Here is an 18,586-nt window from a genome sequence, read left to right as displayed (position 1 = left end):
TTAAATAAAGACCCAAGGCATTTCTAATACTAAACAATTTATATTTTTCAGTCACTAACTTTCCAACAGACTTATTCCAGTTAATGGCTGAAAATATCCAGAACCTTCTGGGAGCCAGAAACTCAGGGCATAAGACAGGAACCCGCCCTGGATAGAGTGTCTTTCTATCACACACATAAACACATTCACTTCAACTGCAAACATAGAGAGGCACACAAATGAGCTTAAGGCATACATCTCTGGAATATAGGGGGAAACTGTAGTGCATAAAAGAAAACCCACACAAACATGGAGAGAATGTACAAATTCACACAGACAATGTCCCAGCAGGATATTGACTTTTTTCTCACCAAAGTTATAATGAAATGACTTTGAACAAAATGACACTATTAGATGATGAACCTGATATTTGCAACCAGAATAGTGGAACATAGTGGAGAGAAATTTACACTCTAGTGAAGGATGTGAGGTTGGAAACCCTGCTATTATCAATATTGTAAATAATGATACCTAAAATATTTTTTAAAAACACTTTTAACATGACTTCACATACTTGCGGTTAGCTTCCCCTCCTTTATTTTTAAAATGGAGGTAAGACTGTCTAACCTAATAGGGTTGTTACAGATAAAGAAGAAATTTATATTTGGAAATCCCTTGAGAATATTAACTATTCTATACAGAAGTACAAATCCTTTTTGGATAACATGCAGTAAATTGACTTTCACATTCATCAAGAGGAAAAAGCATGTCATTCCATTTAAAATATGAGCTATGTTTGTAATTAACTTAAGGGATTAGGACAATATAGGTTTATCTAATATGCCTTGCATCTATATTCCCTTGTTCTTTCAACCAAGGCCATATGTCTAGTAGGTACTATTTGATCTTTAACTAGTTGGCAATGCTAGATCAGTTAATGATATATTTAGCCTTCTTCTTTTTGTTGGCTTACCTTTTAACTCTTTTAGAAAGAACAGGCCCTAAAAGTAAAGTAAGTTAACATTTGATAAATCCATATCTGACACCCTAAGCCCAGCTGTCAGGAGGGTGCCACAGCTTCCAATTCAGAACAATAAAAGAACTGTTAATAGTCCAAAAGAAAGAAAGAAAGAAACCCACACATGCAGTGTGACTGTCATTTGCACCTCTTTGTAACAGTCTAAACATACTGTATGGGGTGTTATTCAATGTGATAATTGGTAAGTAGATCTTTAGCCATATACTGGGTTTACCTATGAATTGTATTTCAGGGCTGCATGCCGTTATTGCTCTGTTTGCCTGTGGCCTTTCTAGATTTAACAGAAACCTTGTACTCTCAGAACAAAACGGAGGTCTTAGAGAGTCAGCCCTGTAATAGTAGGCAATTAAATATGAAATATCAGCTTGAAATTTATAGCACATACATAGATGAGAATGAGTCCCAATTTTGAATTGGCTCTGGTTTTAGTTTCAGAATCCAGTTTTGAAGACCACTTGGGTCTTATTATTTATTTTAAATCTATTTCTTTTTGAAAGTAAGTTAGAATTATGTGGTTGGCAGGTTGAAAGTTGTGAATGTCCAATCTGATTATTGTGTGTGCATTCATCATCAATTGAAAGATAAAGGTGATTGCCTATTTGAAAAGCAATTTTTCATTTTTAGTATATTCTGCACCAATTCCAAACATTGAAGAACTCTTTTAATCAGTCTGATATTTTTCCAGCTTTTCAGGATATCTAGATATTTAATTAGCAGAGTAAAGAGATAATGCGCTGATAGGACTACATATTAGAGAGAGAACTGGTATTTGTATCTAAAATCTATAGAAAATTTGTTAATATAATCTGCTGAATGAAGTGAGAAAAGGGCAAGGGACTTTCTTAATGAAATGAACACACACATAAAATCCATAAAATCTAGTCATCAGAAAATTAAGTATGTATACATGGAAATAGAAAACTGATAATCTACATTAAACAAAGAGCGAAGGCAACAAGGAAACAAACTGCATTTTAAATCAAAGCACTGTCTGTGGTACAGGGAATGTCAAAGGACCTCATGTGGGAAAAAAGTATTTCTTGGGTACCCTAGGGCTACTGTTCCAAATGCTTAGTCTTGGTGTCCCTGACTTTCATTGCTCCCAGCTGTGGTACATACCCCTCCAGCTCCACAGAACACTCATATAAACGAGAATGGGGGGGGGGGGGAAGAGTTGCATGAAACCAGTGTGTTTCATGTTTAAAGCAGCCACAGCTTTAAAGAGATGAGGATTCATATGAACCTCCCTATTCAACAGCCAGCCAAGATTAGCATCTCAATGTTTACCCTTGTTAGCCGTCTAAATTAGACCCACTTGTCTACTTTAAGGACCTTGGAAGGACTTAATTTTTTTTTTGTTAATTGGGTGTGGAATGAAGTGTCCATATGCTCAGTTAATCACTCCAACCTCTTCTCTTTGCATGTAACTCTCTTATAACACTTACTGCATTTTTAGAGTGCATAAGAGTCAGCTGTTTTACACACCTATTTCTCCTCATAAACACTGAGCTCCTAAAAATAGAAAAGGGTCTTTTCACACTTTATTTCACCAAACACCTAACACAATGTTTTGCACTATTAGATTTTCAGTGGTCTCCTTTCCTCTCAATACCGTGTACCTCATCTTATTACATTATCAAGGAAAGAAGTCTTTAAGTAATTTGTACAACTATGGATTCAAAAATCTAGAATAAGTGGTGAATGGTAGAAAATAAAAGTAACATTCCTCTACCTGAAGTTCATTCATATTGTCACTATATAACTGCTTTTAGAAACAAAGCATATCTACTTGCTTCCACAAATTCTTATAAACGTGGTTAAGGCCCTTGCCATGTATGAGGTGGACCTCAGAACCCCGTGTCATCCCCTGATCATCACCAAGAATGATCCCTGTGTGTAAAGTCTGGGAATAAACACTGAATACAAATTATGGCCCAACATCCACCCATCCAGCACCCCCCAAATGTGTTTCTGAAACATCAGTGCTCTTCAGAATCACCCAGATTAAGTATGCAGAATCCATGGTTCTAAAGAAATTGCAACTCAATAAAGTGCACTCTCAAGAATATGCATATTTATGTACCTCCCCCCACACACAATTGACTACACTTTTGAAAACACTACCCCAGGCTAGACCCTTGATCACCTGAAAATGCCATGAAAATAGTAGTCTCTATTTTGCAAATTAAGACTATTGGAGAAATTTTTCAAGTACAAAAACAATCAGATTGCCAACCATTCATTAATTACATATGCACTGAAGTACATGATATGTCAGATACTTAAAAACAAAGTAGTTGCTATCTTTAAGGAATGGTGTCACTGAGGGAAAAAGAAACATCTAAAATGTAATATCTAATGGAATACAAACAAACAACAAACACTGTCCTCCCGTTGTTTATCAATTTTGCTCGAGCTGGCCCAGTAACGTCTCCATTTTTTGAGACTTGTTGTTACTGTGGTTGGCATATCAAATATGTCACGCTTGCCAGGCTTTGCCGTGTGGGCAAGATACTCTCGGTAGCTTGCTGGACATTCTGAGAGGGGTGGAGGAATCAAACCCAGTTTTGCTGGGCTGGCTGTGCAAAAGACAAGTGCCCTACTGCTGTGCTACCTCTCCCATCTAATGCAATAGTCTATCCAAATTCTAAGCAATGCTCATAAATTCGAGGAAATTCATACATCAACAGAGATTTATGAAAAAAGAGTTCAGATTTCACTGACATATAGTGTACAAACTCAAAGTGAGTGATGATTCATGAAAAACAGAATTTCAAAGATTCTAAACTCAAAACATGGACAATAAATCCTTTGATTATATTGTAGACTTTTCTCCGTTTGTGCATATTTTAAACTATGATATTTCCTTTAAAATTAAACTTGAAATTTTTTTTCAGATGGTTTAACAGATTGTGTGGACCCTGACTGCTGTCAACAAAGTAACTGCTATGTAAGTCCTCTTTGTCAAGGATCACCAGATCCTCTTGACCTCATTCAGCAAAGCCAACCTCTGTTCTCTCAGCACTCTTCAAGACTCTTCTATGATCGAATCAAATTCCTCATTGGCAAGGACAGTACTCATGTTATTCCTTCAGAGATCTCATTTGACAGCAGGTATATATGTATTTATTTTACTCCTTAAATAACAGTGGGTATTCTCATCCTGTGTGAATGGATACCTTCTAAACACCAAGCTACTTTTCATTCCAAATAGCCTACATTGATTGTTTTGTTAAGTCTTTTCTGGAATACCCTAACTAATGTGTTATCAGAGAAAATTCATTTCTAGACTTTCTGTAATATTACAAAGATACAAATTTTTGTGTATATGTATAGATTGTAACATAGAGTAGATGTGCTTTTAATGACAAATATAAATGGAAATATGATTTGCAAGTTTATTGTTTCACTTCTGGATCTTTTCCTGAATTTCAAAAGTAAAGGTTAAATTTTAACAAAAGGTCACAAACTTATTTGGACTACCACTCCATTTTCAAGAAAAGAAAACTTTGTGTTGCCCTGGAAATCACTTCTCTTTAAGAGAAAAAACAGAAAAAGCTTCCCAATTGTTCCAAAGATTACCACCCCACCCCCATCCTTCCTGCAACACCCTTGGGGATGATTTCACTCACTTTCAGAAGCAATTGTATTACATGATGTAAAATGTTCTGATAGGAAAGAGTTGGGTGAACTTAATGTCCTGATAGGAAATGCAATATTTGTGAAAACCTGTCTTCTAGTAAAGTTCAAATGCATGAATTTTCACCAAAGACCTAAGACTAGTCTAACTCATTCAGTGAAAAAAATTTAATTAACTTCCTTATTTAAAGTGTAATAACATGAAATTGCTTCATCTTCGGCAAATATTTTATTAATGTGCACTAGATGTAAGTATATCATTGCAGTTGACATTTCTAATCTCTTAAAAATGTCCTCCTTTGTTCATTCTACAAGCTGCTATTTCAGAATGGCAAACATGAATTTGGGAAAAAGAGCATAGAAAATACTTGTTTGGAAGGTGCTGTCTCTACATCTCAACCACTCAGTTGCATACTGAGCCTGCAGGGAGAGTTTGTAATTCCCCAAAACAAGCTTAGTCAGGATTTAAATTGATTTTATTAATTCTGAGAAAATTAAAATCCAATCTCCACCTATACATAAAAGATATATGTACAAAGATGTGTATGGAAACATTAAAATGTCAGCCTTCTTCCGAAAGTCTGCATAATAAAACTGTTAGTGGAACCTAAAATTTCCTCATTATTTTTGGCATCATGAAGATCTAACCATATAGAAACTGTTGCAAAAAAAAAAAAATTCAAATGCCAGCGTCACTTGGCCATTATCACAAGTTATAACACATTAGATTTCTGACTGCTGAATCACCTTCATCTAGCAGAGATCTCCACTGCCAGGGTGTCTATTCAGATTTTACCTTTTTCCAAGAAACTTGGTTATACCCTCTAAATCAAAGACCTTCTTTAAATCAATGAATGTTAGACAGAGCAGCATCCTGAACTCCCGAGAAACCTCAGTGAGCTTGGTTATCGTGTGGATATGGTCGATGGTGCTGAATCTTTTGCAGAACCCGGCTTGCTCGCATGGTTGTTCTTCATCTAGTGTTCTGCCAATAGGATTCAGGATGACTCGAGTGAACAGCTGGTAGATGACAGACAGTAGGCAAATCAGTCGATAGTTGCCAATGTCGTGGATGTCTTCCTTCTTGTACAGTAGTACAGTCCTGCTGGTTTTCCATTGGGACGGAAACTTGCATTCAGACAGGTAGCGTGTGAAGAGCCGAGCCAGCGTATTAATGAGTACTAATGGCAGGTTCTTCAGGTGTTCAGGCCTGACCTTTTCTGGGCCGGGTGCTGTTCATTTCTTTACCAACGAAATGTCATGTCAGATTTCGGAAGGGAGAACATTGGGAATAACATATCCATCCTGCGGAATTTGGTATCTCAGCAGGTGGACATGGCTATCGAAGAGATCTGAGTAGAAGTCATGGATAATCTTCTCCATTGCCCTCTGGAAGATATGATAGATTTATCAGGACATCAGAAGGCAGTCATCTTTGTCCTGTAGTTGGCAAAGGACAGGAGGACATTATCAATACTTTTCCTGGCTTCTGCCGCATCTATGAGCACTTCTGCTCTTCTCTCTTTGAGGTCTTCCTTGATCGCATCTCTGCACTGCTTTGCAAGCTTGGGCATTTGCTTGCAGTTGCCTGAGGCATGCACCAAACCACATTGGCGAATAAGCTCAAGAGTTTTCAAAGACAGGTATTTTTTTGTGGCTATCTCTCTCTTGGCATTCCTCGCACAATCATGGAGGTGCTGAACCAGTCGATCGTATTACTTGTCAATGTTGTCGACAATGGTATCTTCCCATGTTGCCACAGTAGTGCCAAAGAGCTCCCAGTTGATAGTTGTTGTGGGAGTTCTCTTCTTATACTTTACAGTCCTTTCTCCCCGCTCTGTGAAGTAGAATTTTGCACGAAGGAGACTGTGGTCGGATCCCATTTGGAATTTTGGGACAACAGCAACATTAGTCAGGCAAAACCATCGGTTTAATATGATGTGGTCTATTTCGTTGTGGAACTGTCCACCGGGAGACTCTCATGTCCAAACAACATTTAGATCCGGCCTTCTGGAACTGTGAGTTACCATGGATGGTCTTGGTCGACATGATGAACTCAGATAGTCTCTCACCCTGTTCGTTCCATTCTAGGCCATGGGTCCCGATGTGGAGTTCTTCGGCTGATCTTTTCGGTCCTATCTTGGCATTAAAATCACCCACAATGATCTTGTAGAAGGTGTGGTCTTCTTTATAGAACTTCTCCAGCTCCTTGTAGAACTTCTCAATTTCTCCTTCATCATAATTTGATGTTGGTGCATAGACAACAAAGATAGAAACTTCAGGCAGTGAGCCACATCCAATTCAAATGTAAACGTCCGATTCTGGTTGTTAGGTATTCCAATGAATCAATGTTCATGGCCAAGTTCGTGTTGACAAGGACACCGACACCTCCAACACCTCTTTTATCGCATGTTCCAAGGAACAATTCTTCTCCAGTGTCGAAAACGGCATGATGAGATTGGTGCCTTCTTGTCTGTCAGACCAATGATGTTGTACTTGATCTTTTGCACTTGTATCAACAGGTCCTTGATGGATGCATCTGATGCTAGTGTACATGCATTGAAAGTACAGACGATCATTTTTGTCTTCCTTTGTTTTGGCAGCCTAGTTCGGCCTTGAGATTTTATCGGCATCTCCTTCCTCATCCTTCTCAATGCTGCCATATTTGTGATGCCTTCAGGGTCAGGGAAATGAGACCCATTGTAATTACTGGTTTTAGCATATCGAATATACAACGGATAGTTGTGAGGCTCTTCCACACAATAACCAAGCTCATTGAGGTTTCTCGGGAGTTCAAGATGCCACTCTGTCTAATGTTCATTGATTTAAAGAAGGCCTTTGATTCTGTTGAGACGGAAGCAGTCATCAAAGCCCTAGCCAATCAGGGCATTCAAACTCAATACATCAGGATCCTCCGTGAGCTGTATTACGGATTCACTACCAGGATCTCACCATTCTACTGAGAAGTAATCATTGATGTCAAGAGGGGGATTCGGCAGGGTGATACCATTTCTCCAAAACTCTTCAGTGCCACCCTCAAGAACATCATGTGACAACTGGAATGGGAAGGAATGGGAATGAAGATAGATGGTTGGCAACTACACCACCTCTGCTTTGCTGATGACATTGTTCTAATAACATGAAACATTAGCCAAGCTGCACAAATGCTGGCTGACTTCGACCATGAGTGTGGAAAGGTCGGACTACAGCTGAATCTTATTAAGACAATGTTTATGAGAAACATACTTCTTTTTCCTGACGCTCCATTCACTCTCAACGAAACGACCATCTCTGAATGCAACAGTTATGTGTACCTAGGTTGAGAAGTCAACATGACAAATGACCTGGCACCTGAGTTGTGCAGGAAGAAGAGAGCGGCTTGGAATTCCTTCAAGAGCATTGATGAAATAGCTAAGAGGATGAAGAACCTCTGGCTCCAGGTACATCTCTTTTATTCCACTGTTCTTACTGCATTAACATATGCCTCAGAGACCTGGACCCTACAAAAACAGGATGAGAACAATGCTATTCCCAAAGAGGAATTGAAAGAGCTATGCTTGGAGTATCATGTTTCACTCAAATGAGAGAAAGAATCCCGAGTTCCGACCTCCGTCGACAATCAAGAATCAGGGATGCTGTCTTGTTTTCCAAGGTGTCAAAAATCAGATGGTCTGGTCACGTAATGAGATTTAAAGACGACCGCTGGACTAGAGCTGTTACCAACTGGATTCCACAAGATGTCAAAAGACCGCGTGGCTGCCCACCTACCAGATGGTCAGACTTCTTCATCAAGATCATGAACGATCGGTTTGAGGCTCTTCGTGTTCCTAAAACGAACAGATGCCATTTGGCTACACTACCATGCAACAGGGACAAATGGAGACATTACTGGCACCCACTAGAGCAAATTGACAATTAATGGAAAGTCAAGTGCTCAAGTGCTTGGTTATACCCTTTTTAAATTAGTTCTCCCAATTTAGTAACAACTTTGGGATAACTCTTGTTTGGACTACAAAGTGATTATTTATATTTTTATATATTTACTTATGCACTGTACACCAGAAGCGAGAAAAGCAAACATCCCTATTTTATTTTTTTAATTTTTATTAATTAATCATGAGGTACAGTAACAAAAATCTCATGTTTGAACTTTGATCACATGGTCAACCACCCATCCTTTCCACCAAAAAAATCCCCAGATCCCTAGATCTCCCCTCCCCCCGCTCCTGCCATTCCACACCTCCCCCTGCCTATATGGCAGACAATTTGAAAATATTCTTTCTCTACTTTAGTTGCTTTCAATATTTCAAGACAGCCCTACTACCACACATGTCTAAAGAAAATGCAATGATAGACAATGTGTTTTGTATTGCTTGTTATGAATATAATATAAGCTCGCACAGCTGCAAAAGCAGCCGTGCACTCAAGGAATTCTAAGTTTTTAATAATTAAGTCTGAAGAAATCGCTGCAGCAAGTTGCTCAGGTCCGAGATTCATCTGTGTGTCTCTGGATCATGGCCATGTGGGAGCTTAAGTAGATGGTGGGCAGATGTGGCATCATCTCGGTGTCCCGTGGGGCAGAGGGAAGGACGGCCCACTCCTTTTTTTTTCCCTGTCCCATGAGTCTTGGGATTTGCCATCACTGGGAACTCATACCTGGTGATTCTTGCTGGCTTCTAGAAAATGGCACCTGCTGGGGCTCTGAGAGGGCCAGCGGAAGGACAACACCTGCCTCCATCTGGAGCAGCCCAGCAGAGAAGGCCTTTTGCAAATTCCAGAGCCATCTCTACCACAAGTAGCTCAGGTCCAAGATTCATCTGTGCGTCTCAACATCCCTATTTTAGAAGTAGGTCATTAACTCAGTATCTTGGAGAGACTGTACTTAGGAAGAAGTCAGTTTGGGGTTGGGTAATGGGGGCTAAAAGCAAAAGCAATTATTTCCATTATTTTACCATAATTACCACCGACCTGGATATATATTTAATGACTCGCTGAACTAAAGTAAAGGGAGAAAGTCAAGCCTTCAAGAAGTAGGAGACAAGTGATTGTGACCCAAGCATGGCATTTGAGTAATAAAGTTAGGAAAGTGAGGACAAACTTCAACCTCTATCGTTCAGCTTCATGCTTCAGCAGTGTTTGCCAACAGCTCACTGAGTGAACAAACCTATTACTTGGCTTTACACGGGATAACATATTTGAATTCAGAATGTTGAGTCTCCTTCATCCAATGGTCTGTTATTACAGTCATATCTAATCTGTCAAAAGGTACATACATCCTTTTTCCAGTGAAATACTGGGCACAAGAAATCCAACTATACCTCCTCTAAAAAAAGTAACATATGTAGTGTTACCCTGGGTGTCTCTGGTGAAAGAAATTCAAGTCTTATCACATATATAAATAAGAAATCTTACATATACATTATCTTACATGTACTTTTCATTTTGCAAAGCACTAAACATGCATTACATAAATTTTCTCATAGTATCTCTGTGAAGTATGTATTTGTATTTGCTTATATTATAGACATGAGGAAACTGAAGTTCAAGGAAATTAAATAACTTGCCCATCATTATACAACCAGAAATTTAGTACTGTAGCTCCTGTTGTAGCCTTTGTTTCATACCACACCTGTCCCAATTCAACTTGTGCTAAAACTACTTAGTGACTTGTGTCAAATTTTTACTAAATAAATGGCATCTGAGTCAACTTAGAAACCAAGTAATATTTTAAAAACTCGGTTTGATTTAATACATTTTAATTTACAGTTCCTTGCTAATGGGTTTCCACTTTTTACAAGACAATTTTAGTGACAAATGGATCCTTTGCTACCTATAAAGTTTATCAAACATATACATGTCTTGTCTCATGCTAATCTTTAACATGTGTTTTTTTCATTTAGTCTTAAACAAACGATGATGTGTACTATTATGGCAAATTATAAGGTGAGGAAACAAGAACTGAGATACCTAATATGTACTTGACCAAGACAACAAACAATGCATATCAGAACCAGGATTTGGTATTTTGTTTGTTTGTTGTGGAAGCCACACCTGGCTGTACTCAGGGATTACTCCTGGCTGTGCGCAGTGAACCATATGGGGTGATGGGGAGCAAAACCAGTTTGATTGTGTACAAGTCAAGTGCCCTACCTGTTGTACTATCTCACTGGCCTCTTAGAAACAGGTTTGAACCCAATGAAAATAATACTTCCCTCTCACTTTAATGGTCAACTTTAGCCATTTAAAAATCTGAGCTATGTGTCTCTCAAAAGACCTATGGCTCTTGCATCCCTGATTGTAGAGTTGCTCTCCTCAGACAGACATAAGACATGTATGTGCTATAATCAGGTGAAAATGATTGCTTTCTTAGCTTTTTAAACATTAGTGAATGATTTCTGGATATCAAACGAAAAAAAATACTTTTCATGGGCTCATTTGCTCACTAGAAAACTGTGAGCCATATAAATGACTTGCTCTAAGTATTGCCACCATCAGAAGCCTTTGAAGCGAAAGTCAGTAGTAGATAAGTGAATAACTGTTTCTAAGACACATACAGGTTAAAAATATCTTCATCCTTGTTTATCCAAGTTAGACTCACCTTTCTTCTACTGACTTTGCTGTACTAATATGTAAGAAAGCACATGGACTGTGTACGTCCTTCATCTCATGAAGGTGTATCATTACTGTGCATGCGCCACATTAAGGAAACCCTGCAACCACAGAAAAATCTCTAGCAAGACTTACTTAGTCATTGTTTTTTCCTGTGGCAGTTTACCACAATAAAGTCCATCTGAATGGACATTTTTGCCCTTCAGTCCATCAGTGGTCAGTCACAGAGTATGAGGCAAACACACAAGGAGACACATAGGGACTGTTCAAGCTTTTAGGCTTCCTGGGCATTACTGAATGAGCTCACAGGGTAGTCATTTATTCTACACAAATTGTTTCCCAATTCTTCTTCCCAACACATGAGACATTAAGTTGACTGACATTAAGGACAGTTAGCAAGCATATCAAAATTCAATGGAAACATTAAGAACGAAAGCTGGAATATTTCACATAGCCAATCAGCATCTGTTCTGTTCTTTCTGAGCTCATGTTTGCTCCTCCATTTTATTCGAAGATACCTAAATGGGTTTATATAGGGGACTCTCCCGATATTAGTGTGTTGTTAGGGGAATGATTTCCCACATTTCCCCAAATACGTTTTACCATGAGTTTCTTTTTTTTTAAACTACTTCAAACATAATGACAAAGTAACCCATATATTCCATGTGCCCTGTATGCCTTATTACTTTTTAATAATGTAAATAGGTGAACAGAAGCATTATTGATCTTCAGTGTCTAAACATTTAATCACTATTAATAATGTAAAAGGTTTTTATAAATATGTAAAAACAAAAGCACATTAAACTAAACGACACAAGTAATTTGCAAAGCCAGACATTTCACTCACCATCACTAATGGAGAAGTGCAATTTTAAAAGCAAAATCCTCCCTATGTTATTGCAGCTACTGACGAGGCCTGGCCAAATTCATTTGTCTGTTTGTATCCATGAGAGGCTGATGCCCATATGAATCCATGTCAAGCATCTGTATCAGAATCTGCTTAACATAAATCAACAAATATATTTTATTCAGCCCAAGATTGAGAAGTTGGGAAACCTATCATAAGATCGAAATATCTTCTTTCTTTAGACAATTTTCAGCTTGTCAACCTTGGGATGGTCTGTAGCTGAAGGCCATCTACTCCTCTGGATGGAATATGACATGTCTCTCTAGTTTATGATTCACTACTTCTCTTACACCTCAGTCATTTTTATTGTCATGCCTACTAAGTTACTATTTGAGTTTGTAATCTTTATACTATGCAGTTTCTGTAATTTTCCATGGAAAGATCTCTTATCTATTTTTCCTTTCAGATCTATTTTCCTGAGTCTTTCTAAAAGCCAGGCCTATTATTTAAACTAATTTGTTGACCGTAACTTCATTGTCTTTAAAAGAGAAAATAGTAATCAATATTAGAAACAATATAAATGAAACTATATAGTTAAACACTTAGTTCAATAAGGTAGAGGTGTACAGCTCTTGAGTAAGTTGGTAACATATTGCCTCATTTCTTAAGCTTTACACCCCCCCCCCCCCCAGTATAGTGGATGTTAACCTATCAGAGCTCATATCCCACTAATTATGACATTAGATATTTCAGGTATAACAAAGAAAAAGCAAAATATCTAGTCTTTGTAAAGGATGTATATTCTGAGGGAAGTATTTGATCACTTAGAGTAAGTTTTAAGAAAAATATGAAGATCTGAAAAATTTATATCAGTGCTGCTGGACGCAGTAGGCCTTTCATGACTACTTTTGATAGTTGGAAATATTTATATTTGGGACTAAACTTATCCCAACACTAAGCACATGGAAGCTCTGATAACAGCTTATAGAGTAGTTACACAAGGTGATAGGCTTCACCTAGCTTTAAGTTTCTATGAAGTTGCAGGATTATTTTCTTTATACAGTATTACTTGTGAATCATTCTCACTGCTAAATCTTAAGTTCTATGAGATCAAGCCCTACTTTGATTTATTCTCTACTTAGTTTGATATATATTGCTATGTAGCAGACTTCTCCAAAACATAATAGACTAAATAATCTGTTACTATTACATATTCTGATTCTGTGAATTAGAAATTCAGACAGGATTTAGTCAGAATAATTTGGCTGTTTATGAGGTCCAGTCTTAGATAGATCAAGTCTTTGATGGAACGGTTGGACAGTAGTTGCAATCTTTTGTACTACACATAGCATCTCTACCTGGGTTTACTACTTGTGCAACAGCCATCCTAAGTTCTAGAAGATTTCTCAGGGCTCTGTGAAGAAGTGTTCAGAGAGATGAAACAGAAAATTTTCTTCACTTAATGTCTAGGTATAAACCATAAGTATGTGTCATTTGTGTTATATGCTGTTATTCAAAACAGTCTTCAGTTTGACCACATCCAAAAAGAGAACTATAAATCGAAACTCTGGATGATAAAAGTATCAAAGAATTTGTAGCCATCCATAATCTGCCATAGCATTATAAGCCAAGACTCTTATACAGTTCTTGATAACAAGTAGGTAAAATTTTGTGTGGGTGGGTGACTAGATTCATTGGGGTAAAATTCAAGTACTCTCCTCATATATTCTGATAAAAAGCATATTTTCATAGCCTAGAACACACAGATGTTATGAGAACTCAAAAAATTCAATTCCCAAATGTAGAACAGCCAAAAGGTAAGATTCATGTTCTGCAAATAGCACAGAAACAAATACGTAAAAGATGAAGTGGCTATATAACAGTAGAAAAGTAATTACTCCATTAAAAAATACTTATGAGACATTATACCAGTCTTTGTGTCTGCCCATAATTTACATCATTTATAATGTTTTATAAGCATCAATATTTCTCTTTGCCTTCCATGGTCTGTCACTGTCACTGCCTGTCACTGTCCTCCCATTGTTCATTGATTTTGCTTGAGCAGGCCCAGTAACGTCTCCATCGTGACAATTGTTACTGTGTTTGGCATATCGAATACATCACAGGTAGCTTGTCAGGCTTTGCCATGTGGGCGAGATACTCTTGGTAGCTTGCTGGGCTCTCCAAGAGGGGCAGAGGAATCGAACTCAGGTCGGCCATGTTGGCCACTTGAAAGGCAAACGCCCTACCTGCTGTGCATGTAGTACCAGGAAAATATTAGAAAATAAGGAATAATAACAGAAAATTACAAGTGAGAACATGTTAACTTGATTACTTTAGTATGTGTCATTATTCTATTTCATGATAAAACCAAAAACAGGTACGCCCCAAATTAATAAATGTAAATAAATGCCCTGAGAATGAAATACTAGAAACTTCTTTCCTAATACAAACATTCCTTCTCCTTTATGACATCCATGCATTAATAAAGTCTTAATTAATATTTCTCTTTATTCATGGTAAGTGGTAACACTATAATTACTTTTCTCTTTTTAATAAAACATTCTTTTTGCAGTTAGTGAAGTTGGAAATTTATACCTTTTGAGTTCTGTAAATGGAAGGACAGGTCTTTGAATCCTGAACTTAGGCTAATGGGAAGGTTGCGGGATGATGGCCATTGCTACACAAGCTGATGATCTTGACTATGGACTAGGACTTAGGGATAACTGTATTTTACTGTAGTTACTTGCCTTTTAATATGTATTTTATGAAAATACTAGGATACCCAAGATTAATTGAGGACTTTAAATTCCTCTTGAAGTGCTATCCAGATTCTTTCCTTTCCTCAATGCATTATACTATCCTGCTGTCAACTCAAATTTTTATGTGATGAGGGTCTGTATTCATGCAATTACTTTCTTGAGTAACCACTTTGTGCCAGGAACTCTTCAGATAGAAATAAACAAGAGAAATATAGTCCTGTATTTATAGAATTGCACTTATATTGTAATGGCAGAGTCAGGCAAAATAGCAAGTAAATATATAAATAAATTAAATACCATATGCATCATTGGCCATTTATTTTCTAAAGGAGCTTGGAGTTCAACTTAGGAGTCTCAAATTCCATTGCTTTGATGTGGCAGACAGGCAACAAAAATGGTTTAAAGACTAGAAGATGTAGAGCAAATGAGAGAGTCATGAACCAATTACAGAAATGTGACTGATCTGGAAATTTTCAGCAATAACTCAGAAAGTGGACGAATTGAATCTAGTGAGCCTGAAGAGCTGCTAAAATTGGTGACTATTGATGATTTCCAAGAAATACACAAAATTTGGGCTGGAGCGATAACACAGCGGTAGGGCACTCAGCCAGCCTGGCCGAGCCGGGTTCTATTTCTCCGCCCCTCTCAGAGAGCCTGGCAAGTAACCGAGAGTATCTCACCGGCACGGCAAAGCCTGGCAAGCTATCCGTGATATATTCAATACACCAAACACAGTATCAACAAGTCTCCAAAAAAGTGGAGACGTTACTAGGACCGCTCGAGCAAATTGATGAACAAGGAGAGTGTTTGTTTGTTTGTTGCTTGTTATACAAAACTTATTTGAATACTGAGCAGATTAACTATTTGTAAGAAGTTTCATCCTTTGACAATATAGCTATAAGTAATTTTCTGTGATTTTATGTTTATATTACACAGATAAATTCAAGAGAAATACAATCAATCATGAAAAATTTCATTCACCACAATAACAATATTCCTATTAACCACACTTTGGCATCATTTATAATGATAGAAACTACAGTTTCTTTCAAGGTAATCCATATTGGATAAATTGATTTCACTGTCAAGATTTATGAACATTGCAGTATTTACTTGGTTCATTTTTTCATTCAGTGATAGACACTTTCCTAGGCTCTGAGCTATAACAGAGAAAACATCTTCTTCATAGAACTTAGTAAGGAAGACTGTCAAGTATTTTAAAAAAAAGTAAATGTCAATTGTCACTAGACAAAAGAGGCAGGAAGTGACCATGTCAGGCAGAGTGATCCAGCAAAGCCCCCTCAGGAGATAACACTAGAAAATTCACAGCGTCATCTCTGTTAGATGATCTTGGCATTAATGTTTCCTATTACTTGGTCCCTTATGCCAGGGATTCTTAAACTTTTTCCCTTTGTGACATATCTTTGCCTGAAAAATGCTAAATGGGTGGTTACTGCCAGAGTAACTTTGGACTCATTACATGGTTAATTTAGAAATAATTGAGATTTGACTTAATTGAGTCATTGGGAGTTCAGAAACTTTTTACTATTGCCAAATGTTCATAACCCTCACATGCAGTTATCCCATAGTTTAAGAAGCTAGGCCTTACACAATAGATTTTCACACAAGTCAGAGCCTAGAAATAACTTTCAGGGGACCACTACATTAAGATTCTGCAGCATTATGTAAAATGGAAAGCTAAGACAAACTTTTCTCTAGAAATTACTGCATAACAGATACTGTACTAGGTTTTACTGATAGGTAGATAAGGTGCCTGTGCCCTAAGAGTATATTGAGAAAATCTGAATATCTCAACCTGAGTATCCTCTAGAAGTAGAAATTAACTACAGCTATAAACTATGTAGCCATATAGTTTTAAATCAGCTCTTACTTTCCTAGAATTGAAACTAAACAAAATCCAAATATAGAAACTGCTTGCCATTTTGGAATTATGACAAAAGAAGAAGTTTGTATTCTAGAATATTTGTAAATAAATACAATGTTATTGCAGAATTCAAAACTTCATGCAATTAACATTCAGTTTCATCTGGGCACATGTAGTTCACAGAGGTCTACAGAATGGTCTGTCATTTTCCTAAGGATATGAATTCACATGCTTTGTTTTAACACTTTTATGAATCTATTCTTAAGGCTCTCCAAGTCTATTTTAATAGCATATTTTATATATTTTTTAATTTAAGGAGGTAAGGAACATTATACCAGGTATACAGCTGGAAGGAGAGTTTTGGACATAATGCAACAGTTACTGAATAAATTGAATAAGCTAAGAGGAAACTCTTCCTGAGGCAATAGCATCTGCAAATGTATCTTGTGTTCAACTTTATTTATAAGGGGAGATACTGCATAGTATTGCTCACATTTGGAAAAGGAATCAAAATGTGGTTTTATTCAAATACAGTTTCTTTTTGTGGGGAGGGGTTGCATCCCAAATAGTACTTGTAAATCATATATATGTTGCATATATTAGTAATTTTATCAGGCTTTCTGCCTGACAACGATGCAATCAGGCCCCCTGGACTATTTCCCTTGCCAAGATCATAGTTTCTTTTAATTCTGTTTGTCTTCTCATGTTGTTTTCCTAAGCAACCCACTTTGCTAGTGGCTTCTGCAGTTATCCTAAGTGGGAAGTAAGATTGTTGCTACTTGCTAATAAAGCACTTTGATCTCCTTTTGTGAAAGGTGTTGCATGTGTGAAGATAGGATCTCCTGTTTTTCAGACAACAATTTTGTCTAATGCTAAAGTTCAGGAAACACATATTCAAGACACATTAAAAAATTACAAAGTGCTGAAGGTTCCTAGATTTATAGTGCTGACTAGCTCCTGAAATCAGCAGTCAACACCTAAAGGTACAAACAAGAAAGAATGTGTGACTTTCACTTCTTTGCAAAAGCTCTCGGGCAAAGAATAAGAAATCAGAGCACAAATCTTCAAAAAGCTGTTCAATTTATTATTTATGATATTTTGAGACTCAACTGTTTGGGATTGCTTAAAAATTGTGATTAGCAACAGAAACACTCAACAGTTTATTTTAGTTTAATTATATGCATTTTCTAATATGTTATCTATGTTTCTGTTCAATTGGGGTTAAAATTAGAAAGACTCTAAACCTCATTACCTCCTTTCCAGCCATATTACTTGCTTGCAATGTCTCCAGCTGGTTTTGTCATCTAAATTTCTACAAGAGAGGGTAGGCTAAATGTAAATTTAAAGAGAAAGAATGAATGACATGAAGCTCTTCTCCATATACACTCTGCTTATAGAAAGTACTCAGCAGGTGATAAGTGTGCTCAGTAATGTCCTATGAATAGCACCATCTTTTTAGGTGAAACTTTTCTTTTCACTTGCATCCACATTATTTACATCTTAACCAAGAAAGACCTGTAGTACAATGCAAAATCTGTAGAGTCCAGGTCAAAAGAGTCCAGTCCACCATCTCATCATTTGCTATCTATATTTTCTTGAGCAAGAATTTTTTTCGGTATTTTGGCCATACCTATGGGTGATTAGGGCTTACTTCTGACTCTCTGATCAAAGATCACTTCTGGCCATGATCAGAGTACCATATGGGGTTTTGGGATTCAACCTGTGTTGGCTGCTTGCAAGGTCAGCATCTTACGAACTGTGCTCTCTGGCACTGAGCAAGAGAATTTTTTTAAGCTCTAAAAATCTGTTTCTTTATTTTTGAAAAC

The 18,586-nt window shown here is 37.3% G+C and overlaps 1 protein-coding gene across 1 annotated transcript in view; it reads left to right on the top strand.

Annotated features, from left to right (window-relative positions):
• TENM1 (teneurin transmembrane protein 1) overlaps positions 1–18,586 on the top strand; it is a 784,494-nt gene that overhangs the window by 529,503 nt on the left and 236,405 nt on the right. The window contains exon 15 of the mRNA XM_056107733.1: positions 3,916–4,132. Coding sequence (XP_055963708.1) covers positions 3,916–4,132 — 217 coding nt within the window. The remainder of the gene's footprint in view (positions 1–3,915; positions 4,133–18,586) is intronic.

The sequence above is a fragment of the Sorex fumeus genome, unplaced genomic scaffold (genome assembly GCF_029834395.1).
Source record: "Sorex fumeus unplaced genomic scaffold, SorFum_2.1 ptg000171l, whole genome shotgun sequence".
Taxonomy (NCBI): domain Eukaryota; kingdom Metazoa; phylum Chordata; class Mammalia; order Eulipotyphla; family Soricidae; genus Sorex; species Sorex fumeus.
The sequence above is the reverse complement of the archived record's forward strand: the minus strand, read 5'-3'. Positions and strand labels throughout refer to the sequence as shown.